Source organism: Eumetopias jubatus, unplaced genomic scaffold (genome assembly GCF_037043125.1).
Source record: "Eumetopias jubatus isolate StellerSeaLion01/CBP00866 unplaced genomic scaffold, mEumJub1_p1.0 scaffold_4, whole genome shotgun sequence".
Lineage (NCBI taxonomy): Eukaryota > Metazoa > Chordata > Mammalia > Carnivora > Otariidae > Eumetopias > Eumetopias jubatus.
The window spans coordinates 105,008,430-105,034,083 of NW_028274810.1; the positions used below are offsets into that span (position 1 = coordinate 105,008,430).

Here is a 25,654-nt window from a genome sequence, read left to right on the forward strand (position 1 = left end):
CCCGCCCCTCTGTTAAGTCGGCACTCTCAGCATCTACTTTGCGGGCTGTTGTGAGCATTGCAGGGAAAAAAGTATATGGAGTATTTAGCTAAACACCAGGTTGAGCCACCACTGATGAAATGTTACCTATTATCAGAGGTGCTCAACCAACACTTGTTTGGCTGAATTTTTTCTTTTTTTTCTCTTTGGGTGTGTGATTTAGGGCAGCATGTCCGGGGAAAAGAGAGCACTTTTGACAAGCAAATGTCTGCTCTGCCAAGGAACACAGGCCAGATAGTGGGCAGACAGTGGGGGGTAGGGGGAAGACGGAAAGTTTATAACCAATGAGCAGAGGGAGCTTCTATAAACCAGAACCCATTTTCTTCTACAGAACACACGAAGAAAAGATTTTCCAGGCATCCTACATAACTTACTTAAGAAGGCAAACTTTTCAAAGGCAACGTTGTTGCGTGTTTTGGTTACACACAGGTAGATGCTGCTAATCACAGATGTGTGTTCTGTGCTTGTTAAAGAAGTCTGGGCAGGACTGGATGCACTTGGCAAGGGTACATGATCACACAGTGTACCGGGTGGGGGTAGGGAGGACGGGTCCTGCCATAAAACTTTTCTCACCTAGAGAGGTGACCCCTAGGGTAGCAGGGGAGCTCCGCGTTACTTAACCACTCCTTTGTTTCTTTTCCCCTTTTTTGCTATATGAAGTTAAATCATCAGAAAATAACATATTTTAAAATATCGACCCAGCACTCCCACAGAAATGCCCGAATTGGGAAATAAAGGTGTGCCCTCTCTTTTCATGGGGGCTGGATAGAATAAATACACTTGGAAAATGCTTCTGCTTTTTTTTTTTTTTTGCAAACCCGAAGTTCACTGTGCAATGCACCATGTGCAATGGCTTTTTTCTCCCTTACTTTATTTTAGCAACGACTGTCATATAAGTATCTAGAGGATAAATTCCCCTTGAAACAGTCTCCCGTGTGGATAAACATGCTGCTTCTATCCACCCACCAATGAAATGAGTTCCCTTTTGGGTGTCAGAACCTTGGGGTGAATGTTTGCCTCTCTCCCTAAGTCCAAAGACTCTCCACCTCTATTTTAGCTGCGTCGTTTACATGTGTTCAATGTTATAATAAATCCATTCTGGATGTGGGTGGGGCATACTCTATAAATAAATCCTGAACCGAGGCATCCTCACTCCAGTGCCCCTAACAGCGGCCATCAGCCTCCGCCCAAGCCCTGGGCAGATTCCTGCCTCAATGCCAGCCACTCGGCTCCCTCCCTCCACGGGGAGATCTGCTGGCCACCCGGAGCTGCCCCCTCCCCCAGGCTCCTGGCTCTCCCAATTCAGGATCAACAGCCATCACTTTTGGCCCAATTAGTGGACGCCAGGCATTGCCTTGTGGAGAAGAGGGGATTTGGACCCAAGGATTCTGACGTCCACATCTACCTGCTTAACTTCTGTACCAGAATGGCTTTCCCATGAGCACCCTTCAGAATCTGGAGACACTACCCTGTTCCCCATAGCCTTCCCTAGAAGGGACGCGGCGAGTAGGGTCTAAGCGCTCTGTGGCCAATGCACACGTACCAGCTGCCAGGCCAGCTCACCTGTGGCAGCCCCCACGACAGATGACTGAGCAGACACAGCTCTGCAGCCTCTTATTTTTAAAATCCCATGCACAATCCATAAATTCGTATGTTGCAAAATTTCAAACACTCTGTCCTTTTGTTCTCAATGTAATGCCTTTTTAGCTTTTATGAGTAGATCAAAAGACAGGTGGCTGGACGTATTGGTCAACTTCAGCATGGTAGTGCGATACATTTTGGTTTACTCATTTTCTTCCAAAGCTAATTATTAAGGCTAAATAAATAAACAGCAACAATGTAGACAAAACCAATTGTGCTAATGGTTCCCAAATGTCCAGTTATTTAATAAACAGACATAGTCCATTTGGACGGATTGACCCCCCCGGAAGTTAACCATGCACTGTCTCCCTGGCCCCTTGCTGGTTGACAATGGTCTACCTGTCACCCATCTATTTATGTAGACAAGTGAATGCTTTCTGCATATCCACTTAGGGACCAGGCAAAAATACAAGTTGAGTAAGAAGGTAATAATAGCTTCCTCCCTCCAAAGACTGAAAGGACAGTGGCTGCAAGGCAAGGAGGAGAAGCTGTTTCCCCAGGGTGGGCCAGCGGGCCTGATTCTGCCCCTCGTCTCTCCACCTGGAACAGCTTAGGAAGACAGGCCGGGCACCCCTGGCCAGCTCTGAACCACCTGGAGACGCCCCTCTGGAAACATCCCTCTTAATAACTGACTCCACGGATCTGGCTTGGTGGTCACGCCCAGTTCTGCTGGTCCAGGGGAGCACTGGGTCTCAGCCTTGGGGAGTAGCGGAGTAACGCGACAGGATCCGTACGGCCCTCTCGGGTACGGACGGAATGGGCACCGTTGTGGAGGAGCTTGTCAGCGACCCGCACGTTCACCAACTTCCACCCGCACCTGCACCCCCACCGAGCCTCCCCTCAGAAGCTGCGGTGGAGAGGGGTCAGCTGGAGGAAGGCCCTCCGGGAATCTCAGCGAGGCTGTTCCTGGCCCCAGAGGCACTCTGGCAGGACCCCGCATCTCTTGGCGGGCTGAACTCCGCCAGCTCCCTGCCACCCGCGCAACGTCCCAGGAGCCGGCTGGACTCGGGAGGGAGACCCTACGTCACTCTCTCTCACAGCGCCTGCACGCTTGCTCCCTCCTCGCAACCTCCAGCTTCGGAGCCCGTGTGCCCCCCGCCCTGCGCTCCGGCCCCGGCAGGCCGCGCCACGCCTAGGCCCCCGCGCGCAGGCTTGCCGCGCTTCCTACCTGGTGCGGTCGGAGCCGGGGGCATCGACGCCGGAGCCGGCCGGGCGGTGGCCCCGTAGTGGGTGCACGGCGAGCGAGGGCTGCCCAGGCGGGTTATATGGGCGCGGGGAGGGGAGGCGCCGCGGGCAGGGGCGGCCGCGGGCGTTAGCGCCTTGGGCCGCCGGCCGGGCGGGAAGGCAGCGCGGGCCGCTCACCGCGGCGGGAGGAGCGCGGGCGGCGGGGCCGGGCGGAGGCCGAGGTGGCCGCCGGCGCCCCGCCCCCCCAGCTGGCCGAGTGCGAGTCGGGGTCCTGGGCGCGCTCTGCCCCGCCTCCTTCCCGCCGCCTTTTGGCGCGCGTTGCCCCCGCGGAGCCTGCTGGGCCGCCTACCCCGGGCTGGACGCGGGGCGGGCCCCGGGGCTCTCCCGCCGACGAGATGGGGACCGCTACCCTCGGCCAGCGTGGGGGCGCGGGCTAGGGCGCGCGGGAGCGAGGGCGGGCAGAGAAGCCGACTCCGCGTCCCGACGCCTTGCTTTCCCCTAGACGCCCCTTTTTCCCGACACCCGGGGCTGTCCTCCCGCCCGCACCGGCTCTGGGTCCCTCCGTGCGCGGGGCGCTCAGACTCCAAGGAGCAGGGGAAGGGCCATCCTGGTCCGCAGAGTATCCGCCCTAGCTGCTGGGAACTGGGGTGAGGGTCGTGGCCACAGGGCCGGGGATGGGGGGGGGGATTGGGTGGGGCCGTTTGAGCCCGGGTGTCTCCGGTGGGACTCGGAGGAGGGCGCGACGTCTACACTGTCACCGAGCCGAGGTTGTGGCCCCGCCCGGCATTGCAGATCGGCGGGGACCCTCTGGGAGAACTCTCTGGCCCCAGCCCACGATCTTCCTGGGCGGAGGTTGTGTCCCTTGGACGCTAAGGAGTAACTGGTGACGCAAACACTCTCAGGTCACGGCCCGCACTCTGCTCCCTCCCCTGGCCATCGCCAGCTGGCCCCGGGCGCCGGTTTCTGTTTTGCGTTCGCGCAGGTACGCGTGGGTGTCCACGGCGACACGTGGGGATTATGCACTTGGAATTGCTCTCTACGCGCAGAGACCCGCCTCAGGCCGAGGCTTCCCTCAGACCTGTGACATTTACTGCTCCAGGGGCCGGGACCCATGCAGGGCGGGGCTTCGGCCACAGAACCGACGCGCATGTCACTTTCGGAGAGACTCTCTGCTGCAGGCACCTGCTGTGCACCGCGTTCTGGTGCTCATGGGACCCGTTATCTGCCTCCGAACTGGCTGTCCCCGGGCTTGCGTGACCCTCGCGTCAGTGTCGCCTGTGGAATTGCATGCGAGACGGGCTGGTGCAGACCGGGTACTCCGGCCGCAAGGGTCCGCATCTCACCCAGCGCGCCTGGCTCACTTCTGCACACCTTTACTGCTCACCTCCGGGTTTCGAGGCGCGGGGGTTGGGGACACAAGGACGAATCACATACACGGATTGATTTGGCCCGGGACAGAAAAGCCTGGCACCGCCTACACGGACGCGTACACGCACCCCTACCGGTTTGTTCCAGGAAGTTGGGGGGCGTCCGCGGGGAGCAGGCCCGGGACTGTGCGCATTGAGGTGTGCGGAGGAGCCAGGCTCGGTCTGGGTTCCCAGAGGGAGGATCGAACACGAGTGTCTGGGTCCGCGCGCCCCAGTAGGCTGCGGAGGCTCTGGTAGGGCCTGGCCAGGGCTGGGGGGGAGACTTCTTCTGGGAAAGAGGACCAGGGGTTCCCGGAGGGCGAAAGGACAAGGCACTCGCAGGGGAGCGAGCAAGGTGCGCGACGCTGACCGAGGTTCCCGGCCCAGCTCGGGCCTCTGCGCGTGTCCAAATGCAGACGGCGCGCGTGAGAATTACCAGAGGTGCGCTCGACCTGCGGCCCTGCGGAGTCAGCGTCCAAATCATTCTCCCCAGACCTGGGTGGTACCGAGGTGAGGCGAGGGCCTCGCTATAGGCGGGGTTGCCCAATGCAGCTTAAAAAAACAAAAAACAAACAAAAAATAAAACAAAGAAAAACGAATGCGCACTTACACACCATGTATAAAATATATGTATATGCACTATTACGTATTCACGTACAAACGCATATTTATGTGTAAATGCACTTACATATAAGCGTATTTACCTATAAGTATAAATATACATATAAATGTAAATGCAGTCACACGGGACGTCCACGTACATTTGAAATTCAGATAAGGGGGTACTTTTTTAGTATAGGTATGTCCCATGCAGTTTTGGGAACATTTATCCACAAAAATGATTCGTTTTTTGTCTGAAATTCAATTTGAGCGCGCGCGCTGCGTTTTTCTGGCAACCCCAGCGGGAGGTGACCGCCTGGGCGGGAAGGAGCGTGGTGGCGCGGGACCGCGCGAACCACAAACCCCACAATGCCGCGCGGGCAACCGGGGCCCTGATAGGCTGCGCCATGCTTCCGTCCTCCGTCACTTCCGGCCGCGGAGGTAGCGGTTGCGGCAGTCCTGGCTCCCCTGAGGTTCGCTGGGCCTGGGGCCGGCGGCCGCCATGAACTTCTCTGAGGTGTTCAAGCTTTCCAGCCTGCTCTGCAAGTTCTCCCCGGACGGCAAATACCTGGTGAGCGGCCTCGGGCCTCCTGGAGAAGCAGCTCGGGGGTCCGCGGGTACGGGCCTCAACGCGGGGACCCGGGTGGATGCCTGGAACAGGTGGATGCCCAGGGCAGGGAACCCGGGCAGTGGTCCCGGGAGGATGCCCGGAGCAGGGGCCCTGGGGCGGGGGACCCGGGCTGTGGTCTTGGGCAGTGGTCCCGGGAGGATGCCCGGAGCAGGGGCCCTGGGGCAGGGGACCCGGGCTGTGGTCTTGGGCAGTGGTCCCGGGAGGTTGCCCGGAGCAGGGGCCCTGGGGCAGGGGACCCGGGCTGTGGTCTTGGGCAGTGGTCCCGGGAGGATGCCCGGAGCAGGGGCCCTGGGGCAGGGGACCCGGGGCAGGGGACCCGGGCTGTGGTCTTGGGCAGTGGTCCCGGGAGGATGCCCGGAGCAGGGGCCCTGGGGCAGGGGACCCGGGCTGTGGTCCTGGGAGCAGGGGCCCCGGGGCAGGGGACCCGGGCTGTGGTCCTGGGAGCAGGGGCCCTGGGGCAGGGGATCCGGGCTGTGGTCTTGGGCAGTGGTCCCGGGAGGATGCCCGGAGCAGGGGCCCTGGGGCAGGGAACCGGGCAGATATACCGAGCCGGGGCTCCAGGTAGGTGACCTGGGTGGATACTAGAGCAGGGACTTGGGGCAGGGGACTTAGGCAGTGGCCCTGGGGCAGGGGAACTGGGCAGATATCCCATACCGGGGCTTGGTGCAGGTGACCTGGGTGGATATCTGGAGCAGGGGCTCAGGGCAGAGGACTTGGGCAGATGCTCCAAGCCCCAGGAACCAGACTTGGGCAGGTACCAGCCTCCTTGCACCTCAGTTTCCATCTGTCAGAAGCAGATAATGGCAATGCTGTCTTCACACATTTGAGGATACGAGGGTCTCAGCTCATTGTTACTGTGACACATGAAGGCAAATATATGATTCTGTTGGCTGTAATCTAGTGTACTAGTGTGGCTACTTTGTCTTCACCTGCCTCTACCATGTGCCAAATAAGTGATTGAAATGATAGCAGTCTGTGCCCAGATCAATGGAGTTGTCTGCACTGCTATTTATTTGAGCTGTTAGGACTTGAGCTGTTCATTACCGGGGCGACAGAATGGTGCTAAAATCACTGAGCTACTCTGTACGGGAAATGTAAGTTTTGAAATAGACCAATATCATCAATGTATATCCTCAGAATCTGGGGTGGGGGAGGCAGTAGGGGGGAGATAATTGGCATTGGAACTCCATTAAGAAAAAAATCATGCCTTATAAAAATGTACTTAGTTCAGTGTATGAACTGACTGATGCTTCATGATTCTTTCTCAGATTGAGCCTTACTAACATCCCTGTTATTTGTCTAGCTCTTTGAGAATATAACTCCTTTATAGAAGTATTATTCTAAATCACATAAATTAGCATTCAGCTACAAAATACATAATGTCTTCTGCTTAGAAATACACCCCAGAAACCTTGGTATATTTTTCAAAGTGCTCCCCATAAATTAAGTTCTTAAAAAATCATTTATGAGGGACGCCTGGGTGGCTCAGTCGGTTATGCATCTGCCTTCGGCTCAGGTCATGATCCCAGGGTCCTGGGATCGAGCCCCGCATCGGGCTCCCTGCTCAGTGGGAAGCCTGCTTCTCCCTCTCCCACTCCCCCTGCTTGTGTTCCCTCTCTCGCTGTGTCTCTCTCTGTCAAATAAATAAATAAAATCTTTAAAAAAATAAAATAAAAATAAAACCATTTATGAAAATCCCAGTAAATTATGGAAAGAAAGACTGTATTACTTTGCTTTTTTTTTGTTGCTCTTTTGGCTTCTAGACTCTGGTGAAAATATGCAAGACACTTGATTATAATGTTACTGGAATCATGTTCTTCAAAGGTCTATCCTAAATCCTGAAGAAAGTAGGTCTGTGTTGCCATTTTTAATATCTTGCAACAGATTTGACATGGTTTCACAAGTATTGATTCATATATTCCATTTCATAAGGAGTTCATTGTAACTGATCACAAAGCTACAGTGTGACCCGTGTTCTAATCCGCAATTGCCCTCCCCTCTCCCTTTGACAAGGAAAACTCATGAGGCCTTTTTAAGATGAAAGTTCGTAGAACACAAACCAATGATCTAGTTTGATCTTGATAAGGACAAGAAGGAAGCAATTAACATTAAAAATCAGCTCTTGATTTTAAAAATTATAATCTGTAGTCAGCAGATAAGCATACTCAAATTATTTGCTTAGATACGGGTATTAACGACAACCATGGCCATAAACTGTCTTCAGGAAAACAGTATTGACACTTACACATGTTCCTAGGCAGTATTCAGAATAAGGCAGTCCAGTTGTAAGAAAAATATCCCTGCTTTTCCTGCCTGTGCTGGGAAAGCGGAGTCCTCCCGCCCGTCTCCTCTGAGCCTCCAGGATGCCAGCTGGGTGTCTTACAGCTCAAGTCCCTTCTGGCACGATCTGCCTGGAGACCAACAGGTGGACAGTAACCACCCCGCATCAGATGCCAGCCACAGTAGCAGGCCTTCAGCTTATCCACAGACTCACCGGGCTACAGGTTCCCACATCCCCCCTCAGGTTGGGTTCATCTGCGGCTCACAGAACTCAGGGAAACACTGGCTTACATTTGCCAGTGTGCCAAAGCCTATGATAAAGGACACAGGTGACCAGCCAGATGATGGAGAAATACACAGGACAAGGTGTGAGAGGGTCTGGGGTGCAGGAGCCTCTGTCCGCATGGGGGTGGGGTGCGTCACCTTCTTCATGTGGGTGTGTTCGCCAGCCTAGAAGCTCTCTGACCCCCATACTGTTGGCATTTTACAGAGGATTCCTCATGACCAGTTCTTAAGTCCATTTCCAGCCCTCTCCCCTCTCTGGAGGATGGGGTGGGGCTGAAAATTCCAAGCTTCTAATCATAGCTGGTGTTTTTGGTGACCAGGAGACCCACCTAGAGTTGCCTCATCAGAACAACAACAATAGGAGCAAAGATGCTCCTATCACCCAGGAGGTTTCAAGGGCTTCAGGTGTCTTGTGTTAGGGCCTGGGGGCAGAGACTAGTATGTATGTTCTGTTACCTCAGAGTAAGTGGGCGTTTGCAAAGCATCCTTACGTCTCAGTGGTCCTTCTCAGCGAGCACCCCGAGACCTCCCTCCTCACTTCCTACTTGTCTGCAGGTGCCCCAAACAGCAGAGCCCTTGGTTAGTTCACAGGAGAGCTCGTCTCATGCTTCCTTCTTGAGTTCTTAATGTGTAAGTAGGAAAGGAGTAGAAAATGACTCAAGTTACTTTACCCTGGAACATAACAATTTTAACATATATTTTGTATATTTCAGCTGTATCCTTGTGTGAACTTCTTTTCTGTTTCAAGTGGGTGATACAGTCGGTGAACATGAGTCGTCAGTTAGAAGATGGGACTGAAAGGAGAGAAGGAAATGGATTCCTGGCTGGAGGGGAGTGCAGATATTCTGCAGCCTCCCTTCCTTTAGGTTGTAGACCACCAAGGGTCTCTTTTCCCTTTCTAGGCTTCTTGTGTCCAGTACCGGTTAGTGATCCGGGATGTGAACACCCTTCAGATCCTTCAGCTGTACACATGCCTGGACCAGATCCAGCACATCGAGTGGTCGGCAGACTCCCTGTTCATCCTGTGCGCCATGTACAAGCGGGGGCTGGTGCAGGTGTGCTGCCCGCAGGGCTCGGAGCCAGGAGGCCTTCCCAGAGGGTAGCTTGGACAGAGCGCTCCTGTTCTGTTACCCTTATAGTTTGGGGGGGAGAAAAGGAGGCAGTGTAGCTCAAAGCCAGTTTTCTCTTAAAATTATAATTGTTCTAACAGTTTAAGTGCTTTCAAAACAAGAACACGCTTAGATATTCTTAATTTGTAAGCAAATAGAATTCTGTAACAGGAAGTATTCACAGACAGCTGTGTAGCAACTTGGACATCATGGGTTTTGGGAAGCAGTAGATGTGGTGTTCTGTATAGATCTAAAGTCTCCCTACAGGAGCTCTTAGGGCTGGCAAAAGGAATAAACTGTTTAAAACTCAGCACAGCGAAGTCACATAGCATTGTGGCTTTGGGCCGCAAGCAGGCCCCGGCCCCTCCTCAGGAAAGGTTTGGAAAGATGCCCTGTGTCATGAGCTGTGTTTTGGCTTGGTCCATGTGCTGATCTGTCGTGGTTCTGCACTCGTGTGTGTTGCAAATGCAGGTGTGGTCCTTGGAGCAGCCAGAATGGCACTGCAGAATCGACGAGGGCTCGGCTGGGCTGGTGGCCTCGTGCTGGAGCCCCGACGGCCGCCACATTCTCAACACCACCGAGTTCCACGTAAGTGCGCAGGCACGCGTCACTGATCCCTTTCTCCTGAAATCCCACGGTAGTGGTAAAGTGGGTGAATTTTAGAGAAAGATGTATGTCTTAAGTCATCAGAGTGTTAGAATCTCATTGTGTTGTTACATAATCTTTTTCCCCAATTTTAAAGAAAAAGCAGATTTTTAAAAAATTCTTCAATTACATTTTTAAAGATTTAAACAATGCCTTTACTTTGACAGTAGAAGGTGAGCTTCACTGTGAACGAACTTCCATTTTTCCCTTCAGCTGCCTGACCTGTGGCCATCGGTCACTGCTTCGCCCTTCCGTTCTTTCCACCCCGGCGCTCCCCCTGGGCCCTGGCACTGCGCCGGGGCTCCACGTACATACACGGGTGTTTGGAATCTGGTAATAAATCTTGGGACAGTATAAGTATGCCTCATTAATGTGTAAAATTAGGGAATTTGGAATATAAGGTGTTAGGGTAGAAGGTCTTTGGTGTCGGCACTGTTTCCAGTGTAGAAAAATGCATGAATCCCTTAATGATGTGTCTTTGAGGGGGTGTTATAACCCAGTGTTTGGGCCTGAAGCCCCTGAGGGCTATCCGAGGCCTGGGCTCCCAGTTGCCTAATGCATGCATGTGGCAAGGGAGCCATGAGGATGCGGAGTGACCCTTTGGGTGTTCTCCAGTGTTTTTCAGTCTTTTTCACATTGGCATCATCTGGGATAAGGTTTGCATCCAGCCGTGCGGGGATGGCTGCTTCAGTCGGCCATGTGGCTTCACATAGCTGCTTCAGTTTGAAAACCTGCTTTAAATGTGGTTTCTGCTGATACAGCCTGTTGGAGAGCGAGCAGGACACGGAGGGCACTTGGTTTCCCTGTAGTGCACACGCTGACCTTTTAAAGATGCTTACAACTCGAAGTTCTCGGATATGGTGATCTGAGCTATATATGTGGCCTTGCCTGACAGTCTTCATGATTAGAATTCTTGGGGCCAGAATCCAGTCTCCAGATGGGCACGTTCCATGGGCTCCCTGCCTCGTGTACATCCATATGACAAAGAAATTGTGGGCCCTTTGGACAAGGTTCCAGGAGTATAAGAAGGGAAGACCGGCGTGTGCACACTGCTGTTTGGTTTGCATCTGTTTAAAGTTTATGTGTATGAATTCATACTCTGTATTCTGTGGTGGTTCTGTTTCCCCTCAATGGTTTTCAGTTCTTCCACATGGAAGGTATGGCTCGTTCTTCCATCCCTCCTCAGAGAAATCATGCCACTCTGCTATTGCAGGGCATTCGAGGTGCCGGGACCCACCTCGTTGCTGAGCGTCTACTGTACATGACCTGCGTTGAGATGCCCTGTCTCGGGTGTAATCTTGGGGGTTGCCTAGTTAGGGTAGATGGCATTCAACTTCCCAAAGTACTTGTATCAGGGTTTAAAATGATTACCAATCCAGTAGAGCTATAGTGCTGTTGCATTTTGGTTTTAATTTTCATCATTTAGTGAGGTCGAGTGCTTTCGTATGTTGTTTTACATACCTGTACACTCTCACACTTCATTTAAACACGTGAGTCAGGGTCATGTGGCGTCCATAATGGTGTGTGGGGTGAGGTGGGGGTCAACTTTGATCTTTTCCCCAACAGTGTTTATCAAGAATTGAATTTCTTTGTATTTACAGAACGTTTCTGATTTTTTTGAAAATTTTTAGTAGATTTATTTATTTATTTATTTGAGAGAGAAAGCAAGCACAAGCAAGGGAGGGCAGAGGGGGAGAATGCCAGGCAGACTCCACACTGACCACGTGAGACTCGGGGCTCGATCCCACGACCCTGAGATCCTGACCTGAGCCGAAACCAAGAGTTGGACACTTAACCGACTGAGCCGCCAGGGGCCCTGCACACTTCTGATTTTTATTTCTATTTGGTTGTTGGTCCATCGATGTGCCAGTTGCACACTGTTTAAGTCACTGGGGTTTGTGGTGTGTCAGCATTTGACGGGACTGGTCTGCCTTTCTTGCTCTCATTCTGTCAGGTTTTTGAACGTACTCGGGAGGCTCTGTAAGTAGCTGCTGTCAGCGAGGACTTTTGTCGCGTCATGATGCATGAACCTGAACTGTGCATCACTGTTCTCTCTCTCTCACGGATCTTCTTGCCTCCTGGCCCGGGTTGGTGGCTGTTCGCGTTGCGTGACCACGTTCTGGCTTGGGCTCTCGTGCTTTGTCTTTTTCGGTCCTGTTACTTTCCACTTTTCTGTGTTCTTGCCTCAAAAAAACAAATGGACAGACTTTCTCCTACATATCCACAAAGCCAGTTAACTGCTGTCAGCGGTACACCCACCCTTCAGGCGTCCACACCGCGGGGACAGGGACGCCCCGTCAACCCCCGCGCCGGCCCCAGTGGTCACATTCTCCGTCAGCGGGACCGCGGCATGTGGGTGGCTGCCACTTGGCCTCACGTTGTCGGCGGGGGGATCTGCGGCTCGTTCCTGGTAGCTGGGTGCCACCGTGCTGCACGGGGAGACGGGCATTTGCTTTCCACCTGCCCTCAGACACACAGTTGGGCTGTTTCCCGTGTGCACTGTGATGAACAAAGCTGCTGCAAACGCGCACACAGGAGCGTGTCTGCGCACGCCTCCTTGCTCTTGGGGAGACCCCGGGGCTGGGTGCCAGGAGGTGCCCGCAGTTTTAGGAAGCTGCCAACTGGCCTCCCCCGTGCCCTCTGCGTCCCAGCCGTCAGCCTGGAGGCGAGAGCTCAGGTGTGCTGAGTCTCACCGACACTCACCATTCCAGGTTTCTGCTATTAGTCTGTGCCGTGGCGTGCTGTCTCCTTGTGGTTTTAATTTGTGTTTTCACAGTGGTCACCCCATAAGCCCTGGGCGGCGTGGCCACCGTGCGGGCGGTCCCACTGCCCCCTCCTGCTCACGAGTCTGCTGAGGCACAGGAGGAACTGGGTCGACCTCCCTCAGTGCTGGGGACCCCCAGCGACCCATCCAGCACCCCCACATGAATGTGTTTCTCAGACTGCAGAGCTTCTGCAGGTCTATTACAAGAGGGAAACCGCCGTTACTTTGAAATTTCAAACTACAGTGCACTTATGTTTGACCCTGTGTCACTCACCTAATAGAAAATGAAAACCAAATACCAAGAGCATGAAGTTTCACAACTGTAAACTCGGAAGAAAACATCCCTGGAACTATACTATTTTTAATTCTCCAATAAACCGCTTACTTGGGTCACTGAGTAGGAGACTGTGGGAGGCTTAAAGTGGTCATTTGGCAACTGCTAAATCTATGCTGTTTTCTTTCCCCTTTTCCTCGACAGCTGCGGATAACTGTCTGGTCCTTGTGCACAAAGTCTGTGTCTTACATCAAATATCCTAAAGCCTGTCAGCAGGGTGAGTCGGCTGAAGCTGATTTGAAAGCCATTTGTTGTAGTTTTTGGTTCGGGGAGGGGGGCCCTCTTTTATCACAGAGAATTCATAGCCTCGGCAGTGTATCAGCGCAGAGCCAGGCTTTTTTCTCTGCACCCAGACCTGATGATTCATCTGTGATTTCCCACGTGTGTCTCTAGAGGACAAGGACTCCCCTTTCAAGAGAGAATCAAAGGGCCTCAAAGAAGTAGGGTTTACACGTGGTCCCCTTCCCTCTGTCTGTCGTAGGACTGGGGCCCAGGTCCCTTCAATTCATGCCTCTCCTGGGACCCTCCCCCCCAACTCCAGTTCTGAACTTCAAGCCTCTAGGCCTCCTGGCAGCCAGCCCTATGGTCTCCGTGCCCGAGAGAGTGTGGCCAGGCAGCCTCGGGAAGGTTCTGCACACCTGGCCCGCCACCGCTGGGAGCTAGTGGGTACCCGTTCCTGAATGTGCAGTGATGTGTCTTTCATTTAATAAGCAGAGTGAAGCCTCACGTAATTTGAATATTTTTCCTTTTTTCTGTTGTCATTAGCAATTTAGAAGTTGAATTTGAATGAAATGCAATTGCATATTCATTTTTTATCTTTTTATAACTGGAATCTCAGTGTCTCTCCGGATAGCATACACATTTCTTGAGTGGAAGCAACAGGTGTTTGTGTGTTCTTCTGGCTCATGAAGTGTGAGATGTGGCCCAGGGCTTTTTTCCAGACTCATACAGAACTGGAAAATTAACATTTTCAACCAAAGTCTATTTCCAAATTCTTACCTTAAATTTACTTCTTCCAAGTAATTAAATTCAAAAGTGAAAATAGGAAGTGTAATGACAAGCTGACTTTAAACCAGCAGAGTCCCCTACGATTGATTGTCTAAATAACGATCCGCAGGGTGTCATGTGAGGTGTAAGTTGCATTTTTCAGTGATGTCCTGTGGTTCGTTGGGGGTCCGGTTCTTCGGTTTTCTCACAGACCCCAGCCGGGCTCTGCGGGTGTACGTGGAGCAGCCCCCCAGACGGTGGAGCCTGGACCACAGTCACCACGCTGTGGGTCCCTGCGCGCTCGGCTCGGCTCCTCTGTGGGCCGCGTGGGCCTGTGCCTTCCTGTGCCCTCTGCTTCCTGCTTCTCATCCCTCCTTGACAGTGTGATTTCTCCTCCTCGGCCCCAGACAGCAGGCTCGTTTCCTCTTGGCAGGCATTGCCTTCACCCGGGACGGCCGCTACATGGCGTTGGCTGAGCGGCGGGACTGCAAAGACCACGTGAGCATCTTCGTCTGCAGCGACTGGCAGCTCCTACGGGTAGGAGGCGCTTGGCAGTCCTGCGGGCGGGCGGCTGACTCGTGGGTCCCTGGCAGCTCCAGGGCACCTCGGGACAGCGTGCGGCCGCGTCATGGCCTCGCTCCAGAGGGTGGCGAATGGGCCCGCCTGGAGTGTGGGGTGCATGATGTGCTGTGTGATTGGCGTGTGTTGCTGTATGAGGAAGAGGAGTGCCTGCGCTGGGCGAGACGCCAGGGTGCCAGGGTGCCGAGCAGCCCAGGGTGCAGAGCCCTGCCCTGGCCGGGCTTACATCTGTGGGAGGGCGGGTGCAGAGAAGCCTCTGCAGTGGGAATGCCCATTCCATCGGAGCCCGCGGAGGCCTCATCAACTGGGCATGGAGTGTCCTGGCACGACCTTGCCTGAGTTGGCCTTACCAGGAGTGAGGCTGAGCCAGGCAGGAGGAGGAGGGAGAGGGGTACATAGGGCAGGCAGTGTGAGGGGCTGTGCTGGGCCCTGTCCTGCCTGGTGGGCTCCAGCCACGTTCTGGCTAGCCTGGGACCTCCATGGTGCTCAGGCAGGATTTTAATCGCAGAAGGACAGAGCTCTAGATATTTTTGTGCATTCTATATAAGGAAATCAAATACTAAATGTCTTAAATAAAAACATCAGTTATAAATTGTGCATTTGTTTATCTGTTTCTCCCTCCTGCCTTTGGAAGCACTTCGATACGGAAACCCAGGACCTCGCAGGGATTGAGTGGGCCCCAAATGGCTGTGTGCTGGCCGTGTGGGACACCTGTCTGGAGGTATAGAAAGTGACCAGGTAGACCCTTTGTGTTTTAAGTGCTTTGACCTGTGTTTACTTGATGCTTTGCAAATGTGGCGGCTCGGTTATCTTCCTGGGCTCCGATGCTGAGCAGCAGTCCTTTGACCAGAAGGTCCTTACATTTGTGGCCAAGGTCCCCACTGTCACCTCGGCAGGAGGGCCTGTCTTCCCTCCGACTTCCCACTCACTGTCCGAGTCCCACTGGCAGGTGTCTGTGTCCTTCCCGGGCTCAGGTCGGTGTGAGTCCCCACAGCCGTGGTGTCTCCTCCAGTACAAGGTCCTGCTCTACTCATTGGACGGCCGGCTCTTGTCTGCCTACTGTGCCTACGAGTGGTCCCTGGGCGTCAAGGCTGTGGCCTGGAGCCCCAGCAGCCAGTTCCTGGCGGTCGGAAGCTATGACGGGAAGGTGAGGACAGATCAGCACACGCAGTGACACTGGGGGCACAGCGCAGACCGGGCTCCCACGCGTACTTTCTCTCCTCAGGTGCGCATTCTTAATCACGTGACTTGGAAAATGATCACAGAGTTTGGGCATCCAGCGACTGTTAATAATCCCAAAACAGTAAGTCTGGAACACGTGCTGCCATCAGAACAATATTTGGGGAAGGGAGGTAGAAAAATATTGCTTTTTCACTTTATGTTATTGGTTGTGATGTAGGTACTTATATCACTAGAAACTTCTGTCACTGTAACATTTCAAAGGATTGGAAGCAGTGTCCCTGCCCCCTCCTCCCCCTCCCCAGATGTCTCAGATCTGCCCCTGCTCTTGGCACAGTAACCAGGGTCTCCTGCTGCAAGCCCTGAGCATCTGGGGCTGGAGAAGCAGACCAAGAAGTACAGAGTGGGTGTCCCTGGGGCAGGCAGGGACAGGCGGCCTGCTGAGGGATCACTGGGTCAGACGCCGGGAAGAAGTGATACAGGATCTGAGGGAGAAACTGTTCAGGCGGTGGGAACAGGAAGTGCAAAGGTCCTGAGGCAGGCGCTGGGAGCAGGGCAGCACAGCAGGGGACAGACAGACCCCAGCCTTGGGGAGCTTGCCCACAGATGAGAAACATGAGTAAAGACGGAAGGAAGGCCGGGAGGGGTACGTGGGGAAGTCAGGCTCAGGCGGAGGTCCTGAGGAAGGACCGGGCTGGAGGTGCAGGGAAGGAGGTTGTAGGAGACCAAGTCCAAGCAGGCCGGCCATCCAGGCCTGGGAGAGTGCTGCAGGCCCTTGCAGCCTGCAGCCCCAGCGCCCTCTAAAGCTGTAGGGCAAGCGGGGGCTCCGTCCCCTTGGGCACAGGCCTGTCAGGCTTCAGGCCACAGATGCCCCCTCGTTCCCTGGGCCTGTGTCCATTACCTGCCGAGTGGCCGGCCGTGTGATGCAGGTTTATATGCCGCCAGCACACACTGAGGGCACTAAGAACCCCCACAAGGGAGCGGGTGTTGCTGGGCCAGCGTCTCTGTCCTGTCACTGGGAACGGCACACCTTGCCGTGAGGTCAGGCGTCACTGTTAACAGGTGCTGTCACCGCCTCTGCTCCCGCCTGTCCTGAGCGGGGTGGTGGCAGGACTGTCATGTGTTCCAGGTTGTGTATAAGGAAGCTGAGAAGAATCCGCAGCTGGCACTGGGCCGCCTTGCCTTCCCCGCACCCAGAGCAGCGGCCAGCCCAGCCTCCAACACGGAGAGCAAATGTGAGCGCAGAGGGCGGGGGTCATTCATTTTGTTCTTTTTTTTTTTTTTTTTTTTTTTTATGAGAGAGTCCCACTTGCCCAGGTAGAGTTCAGATGTTTGTTTGTTTTTTTAATTTTGAGAGAGAGAGAAAGTGCACGCATGCGTGTGAGCACACAAGTGGGGTAGGGGCAGAGGGAGAAGCAGACTCCCCGCCAAGCAGGGAGCCAGACGTGAAGCTTGAACCCGGGATCCTGAGATCATGACCTGAGCTGAAGGCAGACGCTTAACCAACCGAGCCACCCAGGCGTCCCCAGACATTGTTTTTTTTAGGTACACTTTCCCTTTCCTGTAACACCTCCCATCCACCCGTGGATCAGGAGAGCAGGGGAAATGTTTGTTGATTGCATCTAAGCCCTGGAAATCCCATTTTGACAGCCGGTGCTCTGCGGGTGATTTCTTTAAGGAATGGTGAAGTGCCCTCCGATCAGCCAGAGGGGTGGGAGCAGTCAGGGGCCTGGCCTGGAGCTACTGAGCTGCTTGTGGGTCCCCGCCGTTGGCTGCACTTCAGTCCCCGCTTCGGTACAGCGGGCACAGCGAGGGCGTCACGCGGGCTTTAGGATCGAGGGGGGCCTGGACGCAGCCAGCAGGCCAGGCAGTGTCTACGGCCCACCTCCGGGCCCGCACCCCTGGTGGGGCAGCCTGGACGCAGCCAGCAGGCCAGGCAGTGTCTACGGCCCACCTCCAGGCCCGCACCCCTGGTGGGGCAGCCTGGACGCAGCCAGCGCAGCCGCCTACCTGGCCTTCGTCATCCTCTTACAACCTTTTGCTGCTGGCTTTATGATGATGTTTAAGGCTTTTTCGTAGAGCAGTTTTGGGTGTACGGCGGAATGGAGGGGAAGGCGGAGTGCCCGCATGCCCCCGCCCCGCGTGTGCAGGCATCCCCACTGTGCGGACCCCGCCCCGGCCACGGGTGCGTTGGCTCCTGGCCACGGGACACACGGCCACGCCCCGATTGCGCTGACGTGACGTCGCTCCCGAGAGGGCGGGGTGGCCGCCACATAGGTGTCGCCCACGTGCGCCCCGCGACTACCCGCAGCGACCCCTCTTCGATGTTCCAGACGAGATTGCCTCGGCGCCAGTTTCCTTACAGACCTTGAAGCCCATCGCTGACCGAGCAAACCCGAAAATCGGCGTAGGCGCACTGGCCTTCAGTCCGGACAACTACTTCCTGGCGACGAGGAGCGGTCAGTGGCTGCGGCCCGCGCCAGGTCCGCTCACGCTTTCCTTTGAGCCCCAGTGCTCAGACCCTAGGAGGAGGAAGCCAGGTAACAGGCTGCCCGGAGCGCTGTGTCCTCCCGTCTGGTGCTGGGACGTTGTGCCCACGGACGCTTCCGGAGGCGCAGCCTTGTCTGGCAGAGCAGGAGGAGGTCGACCGCTGGTAAAGAGCAGGGGCCGGCGCCACTGCGGCGTGGGCCGGTTTTAGACAGGTTTTCAGCAGTCGTCAGGCCTGCGTGTGGCTGTGAGCCCTGGGGGCGGGGGAGGGAGGGAGCGTGCCGCCCGCAAAGGCAGCGGGGCAGCAGGGCCCACAGGTTGGTGGCCTGCCCTTAGTGTGCGGTGACGACACGAGGACCCGTCCACATCTCTCGTCCTCAGACAGCGTCCCGAACGCCGTCTGGATCTGGGACATACAGAAGCTGCGACTCTTCGTGGTGCTTGAGCAGCTGTCCCCGGTGCGCTCCTTCCAGTGGGACCCACAGCAGCCCCGGCTGGCCATCTGCACGGGAGGCAGCAAGGTGTACCTGTGGTCGCCGGCGGGCTGCCTGTCGGTGCAGGTGCCGGGGGAAGGTGAGCACTGGCTTCCGTGTTCCTCCCTGCCGGCTGTAGGCAGAACCCCAGTGGTCGAGCCCACCCTGGCTCATTTGCGTTACTGCCTCGAGTGTGAAGTGGGAGTATCTTTGGGGAAACATCACGGCCAGCCCCCAGTATGCACACCTGGCACCCACCTGCTGCTCGCAACTTCTAGGCCATGTAAGGAGGCCCACCCGAGCCGAGACGTGGGGCTGTAGCTGGGTCTTCCCAGGCCTGTCCTCTGCCCACGGCGTGTGGGGCCATGTTCACCCTTTAACCCTCTGGCCACCTGTCTTTCTCCAGGTGACTTTCAGGTGCTTTCTCTGTGCTGGCATTTCAGCGGGGACTCAATGGCTCTCCTCAGTAAGGACCACTTCTGTCTGTGTTTCCTGGAGACCGAGGAGAGAGTTCGCACCGCCTTTGGACGGCCCGGTGACCACACATAGGACCTGTGTATATCCAGGCCCGGGTGAGACCAAGGCAGGACACCTGGCATGTGCCGGCTGTGGAGAAGGGATGGGCTTTCCTGGGGAGTTGCTCTAGCTATGCTGGCCCAGAGGAAATGATTTGCTGTTATTTTTCTATAGCATTTTTATAAATATGTATGGTACAAAACTAATTTTTTTTTAAATAAATATTTGCTAATTCATAAAATGGCTGATGCTCGTGTTCATGAAAGGTTTGGGTCATGGGAAGGACTCCTTCGGGTTTGTTTCAGGTTTTGGGTGCACTTTCTGATAAAGTAACTGACCCCATTTCTCCCTCACACAGATGTCCTGTTCTGCTCTGGAGCCTCCATTCCCCATCACTGGAGGTTTCTGGAGAACAGGCTTGGGCTTTACATGGGCTGAGTTCTGGAGTGCAGGGAGGGGAGCCCTGAGCACCTTGAGGGGTGGTGCCACCGGGGGGAGGCGCAGAATGCAGGCCCCAGGGCCGTTGGGTCAAGGTCGGCTCTGCAGGGAGTCCAGCCTGGCCTTCTGTCCACAGCAGTTCCATCCACCTCTCAATTCAGGTGCTTCTGACAGCGGCCAGGACTGAGAAGCACCGGTGGAGGAAGTAGGATTCCAAACCTGGACTCGTCATCCTGGCTAAAGGCTAGTTTGCACACCACTATCTGGGTTTTTCTGTGAGTGAACTGTACCAGAACAGTAATTCCTTAGGATCCCGAATGTGCACAGCAAGTTGGCAGATTTACAAAGCTAACAGCTTCAAAGAAGGAACAACATCCGTTCGATTGTAAATGTCTTTACTACAAGACCAAAAACGAAGGTTCAAGACCCAGGTGGTGTGGAAGCAGCCTTTTGATTTTCACAGGCTGCTGCATCTGGAGCACATCCATGCCGACTAAAGCTACACCAGAGTCGTAAATATGGAGGAAGAAACCTGTGAGCCAGCACTTCAAGCTGGTAACAAATGCTCCCAGTCAAGCCAGCAAGCCGAGGACGGGTGGGCGCATGGGTAGCGTGCCCTGGTTCCCACATGGACATGCTCTTCTGCAGGCCGCCACGGCTCAGGCGTGGTCAGGGCGACACTGACAGCCTCCGGTCTGAATGGGCGCTGCGGTCACCGAGCCAGGGGTTAGCAGCAAAGGAGATGAGAATCTAATACGGTCCCTTTTTTTTTAAAAGGGCATTCTTTAAAAGCAAAGTAAGCAATCCCCATTTTAAATGAGTATGAGAATACAAATCTAGACTAGGCATAGTTGTCAAATTGTTTGCAAAGAACTATCAAGGTGACTCTCAAATTAATGAATTGTCTAAAAATGACTTCCTGCAAACTTCTGGGCCTGGCAAAGATGCCAGAGGTATTAACACAATATAATTTTAGAAAAAGTGTGACTTTAGGTCAAACACATATTTACACAAAAGCAGCTGTTCATTCAGGAGCTGATGAGGCAGACTCTCTCTCCTTTAGTTCAACAGTCGGCTTATTTTGCATTTAGCTTTAAAAAAAATGAATTAAATTTCCAAATACAAAATTTGACACCAAGTATAAAGGTATTTGCAACTACAGGCACTGGGGTTTAGGGACCTCCCTGGGTGGAACAATCTACACAGTTGAAGCACTAGCAGGGAGGTTCTAGTGGGATCACGTTTATTAACATGCTCGAGTGCTGGGCTGGGAAGGACCATGAGAAGCCAAATGCAGACACTCCAGGAAAAACACGGAAACAGGCTCTAGAAGATGGAAGACCGGCCAGGACAGGGACAGCTAGATTCATTTTGCTTTTTGTCTGTAGCTCCTATTACCAGATGTCCAAGATTCAGCTATAGTATAGGATTCATTTGACTATTCTAATCACGCTCAGATTCCTGGAAGGTTAACAGCCCCGACCCTGCCAGGGGCAGCAGAGCTGGCCTGACACCCCGAGTCCCCAGGTCTGCCTGTGGGCAGCATCTAGAAGCCTATTTTGCCTCTGGTCATGGAATAACCCAATTTAGCCTCGTTGTTAATGAAGGACATCAATCCCACGTAGGTCTCAATGAGGAGGGGACGCTCCAAGACCAGCACACCATTGGCTTGTCCCGGCAGAGGACTCTCTTTTTGGGCTTTTTTGACAGCTTGGATTAACATAGCTTTGAAGCTTTCCAACTTTAAAGAGAGAGAAAACATGTTGCTGATCAGTGATCTATACCAGGAAAAACCCCACCCATTTCTGCGCCAGCCCCCGTCGCTGCCCTTGGATGTGATGCCTTTTCTGCCACATCCTCGTAGTCGCTCAGCTCACCTTCTTGATGTAGCTCTCTGGACATGTCAGGCCTAGCCCTGTGCTCACAGGGACAGAGGACAAGCCTCACAGAGCCTTGCCCTCCGCAGGTCGGAGCAGTTCTGCCGTAGGGACCTACTTAATCCCCCTGCCACCCACCAGGCTAGCTAAGCAGGCCAAGGTGCACAGCTGGCAAGTGGGGCCCAGCTATGTCCTCACCGCTGGCCCCAGGGTGTCCCCTCCTGGTAAACCAGTACAGACCGCCCAGAGCCCTACTGGGCCCTTCTCCAAGGCGATCCTGGCTGCAAGGGGCTATGTCCTAGAGCTATACTGACCAGGAGCCACTGGGCACACAGGGCTATTTCAACATGAGCTAACTAAAACTTTTAAAATTTAGAAGTTTGTTTCCTCAGTTTTACTAGAGCAGTTAGAGTGCCCCACAGCCACATGTGGCCACCATGGTGAGCAGGGCAGGCCTAGGACGCTGCCATCGTAGCCAGGCGGCACAGCTCTTCGGCTCTTACTTGGCACAGAGAGGCTGTCTTCTCATCCGCACCGGCCATTGGATGCTCTATGAACGTGGCATAGGGCACGTTGGTGGACCAGGGGTTCCATCTGTTTATGAAGGAAGGGCGGCTCTGTTTGTCCCACTGAATGCGAATCCCAAAACCTTCTCGCCTACAGAGAAGAAACGAAGACTTCACACAGCAGGCCCCAGCGCTCCCGGGCAGCCCAGTCAGGTATGGGGGGTGACGTAAGGAAGCTGCTCCATGGCCAGGGACAAGACCTACGACGTTTCCCAGCAGAGGAGAACTTCTGGACTCTAAGAGTGACAGCAGTCTGCAGTCACCACACACTCTGAATACGACAAACTGAGTATGCTGTGTTGGCTAAGCCAATCTTTACACAGTTAGTGCAGTTTAATAGGCAATGGGAAGACTCTGTAGGTGGGCTGAGCACATGAATGACAGGTTTGCAACTTAGGTCTTTTGTCCAGAAGTTCCCACTGCTAGCTGGCATTCTTTCCAGGCCCCGATCAAGCCTCTGCAGCAAAACTGTACCTGGACTGCGGAAGTCACTCAACCAAACTAAAGTCTAGACTCCTCATATTTCACAATACTCCCTTCGGCAAGTCGGCCATTAAATGTTTTCACATTTAACTTTCAGTGACATCTGTAAATGGAAACAACACACTTTTTTCTGTTAAAATTCAACTAGCGCAGAGCTTGACGTGACCTGTGTAATCCTTTCCTGGCCAGAGGTAAAATGCTGAGTTTGGCCCCCATCTTAAGAATGCCACGTCAGGTCTGCCTCCATAGACCAACCTCAAATTCATTTTACTACAAACCTAATAGCTTTCTTTTCGTGCCAGAATTCCTTTTAATGCACCTGCTGTCTGGAAGTCTCTTGCTTCTATTGATCTGAAGCTGAGGCTTTTATGTTTCCCCAAATGGCAGACCCAAGACAACCCAGGGGGCTGGTTTTGGAAGGACTGACTACAGGCCCTGGTACTCGGCTCGCTGTTGAACAGACTTACTTGTTGAGCGACTTCGGGGGAAACTGGAATTCTCCGCAGGAGATGGTGTCCACCGCATTTAAGGCGATGCGGACCACCTGCTGGCACTGAAGGCTGATGAAGTCGTACTTGCAGATGAGAAGCGCCTGGTCTGTGATGAGCACCAGCCGCTCCTTCTCGTTGTTCCAGTGGTCAACCCTGTCCGCACACGACATGAGTCACCAGGCGCGCCCCGCGCACAGGCCACCCGGCCGGGCTCCGCGCCCCCGCGCGCCCCGCTCACTCGGTCAGCAGCCACACGCCCTGGATGTCGCCGTCCTCCACCGGCCGCACCACCACGCCAATCTCCTCCACTGCCTGCTCGATGGTGCCGGGCTGCGCGGGAGGAGGGTGGGATGACGCCCCGTCCTCCGGCGCCCCCCCAACCCCGGCCGCCCCGGCCCCCCCAGCCCGCGCAACCGCTCCGCGCATCCCCCGGCCCGCCTCACCCGGAACACGAAGTACTCCTTGACGCGGGCGCGGCGCGTGGGGTCGTGGATGCTGAGCGGCCACAGCGTCTGGCGCAGCGGCGTGCCCGCGCCCGGCCGCCCCCCAACCGCGCCGCCGCCCGCGCCGACCTCCTCGCCGGCCGCCAGCACCGCCGTGGGGCTCGTGCCCGCCGAGTCCACCGAGTCCCGCAGCTGCAGCATGGCCAGGCCGGCCGCTGCCCGCGAGCCCGACCCCAGAGCCCGCCCGAAGTGGCCGCAGTTGCCGTAGCCGTCGCTACCGCCCCAAGCTCGCCCCGGCCCCACCCCAGCTTCGGCCCCGCCCCGGCCCTGCGGGTCGCCTCGATTGGCTCGGCCTCGTCAGCCCCGCCTTAGACTCCGCCCCTACCCGCGCCCACCGGCCCTGGCAATAGGCTCTTCGCCAGCCGTCTTCTGCGATTGGTCCTGCTCGCCGCCAGTTCACAATCGCTCCCGCCCCTCTTCGTACCGGAAGCGTACAACGCACGCACGCCCATTTCCTCTAGACGCGAGGGGGAGAGAGGGGTGGGGCCGAGGCTGGTTGCCAAGGAGACGCAGAGGGTGCGCTCCGAGTCAAGGGCCAGTTACCGGTAGAGGGGGTGACTGCCCCCCACCCGCGGTCTCCGCCCCATTACCGACGCGCCCCTCACCCACGGTGTCCTCCCCCGCACCTCCCCATCCCACCCCGGACGCGCCCCCGCCCGCGGTCTCCGCCTCCCTCCTCCTGCAGCCCCCCCCCGAAGCTCCCTCCGCCCGCGGTCTGCGTCCCCCCCAGACTCGCCCCCTGCCCGCGGTGTCCTCCCCCCACAACCTCCCCACCCCCTCCCCGACGCGCCCCCCCGCCCCTGGTCTCCGCACCCCCATCCCCCACCCCATCCCCCGCCCCATCCCCCCACGCCGCTGACGCGCCCCCGCCCGCGGTCTCCGCCTCCCTCCTCCCACTGCCCCGACGCTGCCCCCCGGTCCGCCGTCTCCGCCTGCCCCCTTCCACCCCCCCACCCTCCTGCCGTGGCCCGACGCGGCCCTGGCCGCGGACTCCACCCCCCCTCCCGTGCGGTCACCGTCCCCATACGCGCTACGCGGCCCCTCTTTGCACTCTCCATCCGCCTATTCGCGGTCATCACCCGCCCTCCCCCCCCCTCCGCCCGCAGTCACCGCGCCTCTCCCCCTGCCCCCTGCCCCACGGTGGTCACTGTCCCGGCACTCGCTCTCCCCACAGATGCACGCCTTGCCCGCGGTCACAGCCCCCCAGACACGCGACCCGACGCCAGGAAGGGCCAAGGGTTCTAGAGACACTGCCCCTAAGGCATGCATGGCCTGGGCAGCGCGCGGGCTTCCAGACGGAGGAGCTTTGGCGCTGGGGGCCAAGCACGTTTGTGCGCAGGTTCAGGGATGGACATGGAGCAGCCGGGCCTCAGGCCCAGCGCTCTGGCCAGCAGAGTCCTCCCTGAGCCTAGGAAGCAGCCCTCCTCTGACCCCAGTTTCACAGAAGGGGACACAGGCACGGGGCTGGTCACTTGCCACCACCACTCATCAAGGGTCAAAGCAGGATTCAGGCCACCTAAGCCTCCCAGCCCCTGCTCCTGTCCCCTAGAATTGCATCTGTTCTTCCTGTGAGTGACCTCTTTGGCCAGAGCTGGGGCCACCTTAGGCTTCTGCCCTCCTGTCACCCCAGCGCGTGGTCTTTGCCCCCACAGGCTCCAGGCTGTCTTCATCACCATCCTTCTTGCAGGAACCCGAGGGCTGTGCATCCAAATCCTCACCCGGTTGGTCACTTGGGACTTCCACTGCCTTGACTCATGCCACCCCAAAAGCCTTGCCTCACCCCTACAAGGTCCAACCTGCAATACCCTTTTAAGGCCGCCCTCCCCAGGGGACATTGCCATTCCCCAGGCCTCACTCACTGCATCGTTCTTTGCTGTTTCATCTAATCCACCCTGTGTGCGCGCGCGTGCGTGTGCCCTATTAGTTAGGAAAGCTCAGTGCACTGGCCCTTTGCATATGGTTGCGCTTTGGGGTTTTTTTAGCCACTTTCATAGTTCTTTAAGTTTCACCAGTGCCCAGGCCACACACTACTGTGTGCGCCCCACAGGTTTGGAGAGTGCTGGGGGTGTGCCTAAGGCTGCCTGACTGGCTGGGCTCTGCCCCTGAGCCACGTTCCTCCTGTCCACATGCAGACGTGGATGCCCTCACAGGTGATC

At 55.7% G+C, this 25,654-nt stretch overlaps 2 protein-coding genes across 5 annotated transcripts; one reads left to right on the forward strand and one right to left on the reverse strand.

Moving 5' to 3' along the window:
* Window positions 1–5,279: 5,279 nt before the first annotated feature.
* WRAP73 (WD repeat containing, antisense to TP73) lies at window positions 5,280–19,381 on the forward strand. Of its 4 annotated transcripts, none has more exons than XM_028108434.2 (12): window positions 5,280–5,442; window positions 8,970–9,122; window positions 9,648–9,764; window positions 13,064–13,136; window positions 14,340–14,443; window positions 15,120–15,206; window positions 15,498–15,632; window positions 15,711–15,788; window positions 16,794–16,899; window positions 17,998–18,204; window positions 18,533–18,724; window positions 19,031–19,381. In XM_028108434.2, exons 1-12 carry the CDS (start codon window positions 5,374–5,376, stop codon window positions 19,171–19,173), a joined length of 1,464 nt encoding a protein of 487 aa, XP_027964235.1. In that variant the 5' UTR covers window positions 5,280–5,373; the 3' UTR covers window positions 19,174–19,381. The 4 variants fall into 4 exon arrangements, with proteins under 4 accessions (XP_027964235.1, XP_027964237.1, XP_027964236.1 ...); XM_028108436.2 differs by having other exon boundaries at window positions 17,998–18,123; XM_028108435.2 differs by having other exon boundaries at window positions 18,019–18,204.
* A 575-nt stretch (window positions 19,382–19,956) lies between these two features.
* Window positions 19,957–23,730, reverse strand: TPRG1L (tumor protein p63 regulated 1 like). Its single transcript, XM_028108573.2, has 5 exons — window positions 23,439–23,730; window positions 23,234–23,325; window positions 22,972–23,148; window positions 21,959–22,112; window positions 19,957–21,319 (listed from the first exon to the last, which is right to left on the reverse strand). The coding sequence occupies exons 1-5, from the start codon at window positions 23,637–23,639 to the stop codon at window positions 21,125–21,127; spliced, it is 819 nt and encodes a 272-aa protein (XP_027964374.1). The 5' UTR covers window positions 23,640–23,730; the 3' UTR covers window positions 19,957–21,124.
* Window positions 23,731–25,654: the final 1,924 nt, after the last annotated feature.

What these genes read in the sequence shown, in the direction of transcription:
- WRAP73 (XM_028108434.2), top strand. Translation starts at nt 5,374, where the DNA reads ATGAACTTCTCTGAGGTGTTCAAGCTTTCCAGCCTGCTCTGCAAGTTC. An exon ending in CCCCGGACGGCAAATACCTG is followed by an intron (nt 5,443 to 8,969) that starts GTGAGCGGCCTC and finishes TTCCCTTTCTAG; the next exon opens with GCTTCTTGTGTCCAGTACCG. An exon ending in ACAAGCGGGGGCTGGTGCAG is followed by an intron (nt 9,123 to 9,647) that starts GTGTGCTGCCCG and finishes TTGCAAATGCAG; the next exon opens with GTGTGGTCCTTGGAGCAGCC.
- TPRG1L (XM_028108573.2), bottom strand. Translation starts at nt 23,639, where the DNA reads ATGCTGCAGCTGCGGGACTCGGTGGACTCGGCGGGCACGAGCCCCACG. An exon ending in GGCGTGTGGCTGCTGACCGA is followed by an intron (nt 23,149 to 23,233) that starts GTGAGCGGGGCG and finishes GTGTGCGGACAG; the next exon opens with GGTTGACCACTGGAACAACG. An exon ending in CCCCCGAAGTCGCTCAACAA is followed by an intron (nt 22,113 to 22,971) that starts GTAAGTCTGTTC and finishes TCTTCTCTGTAG; the next exon opens with GCGAGAAGGTTTTGGGATTC.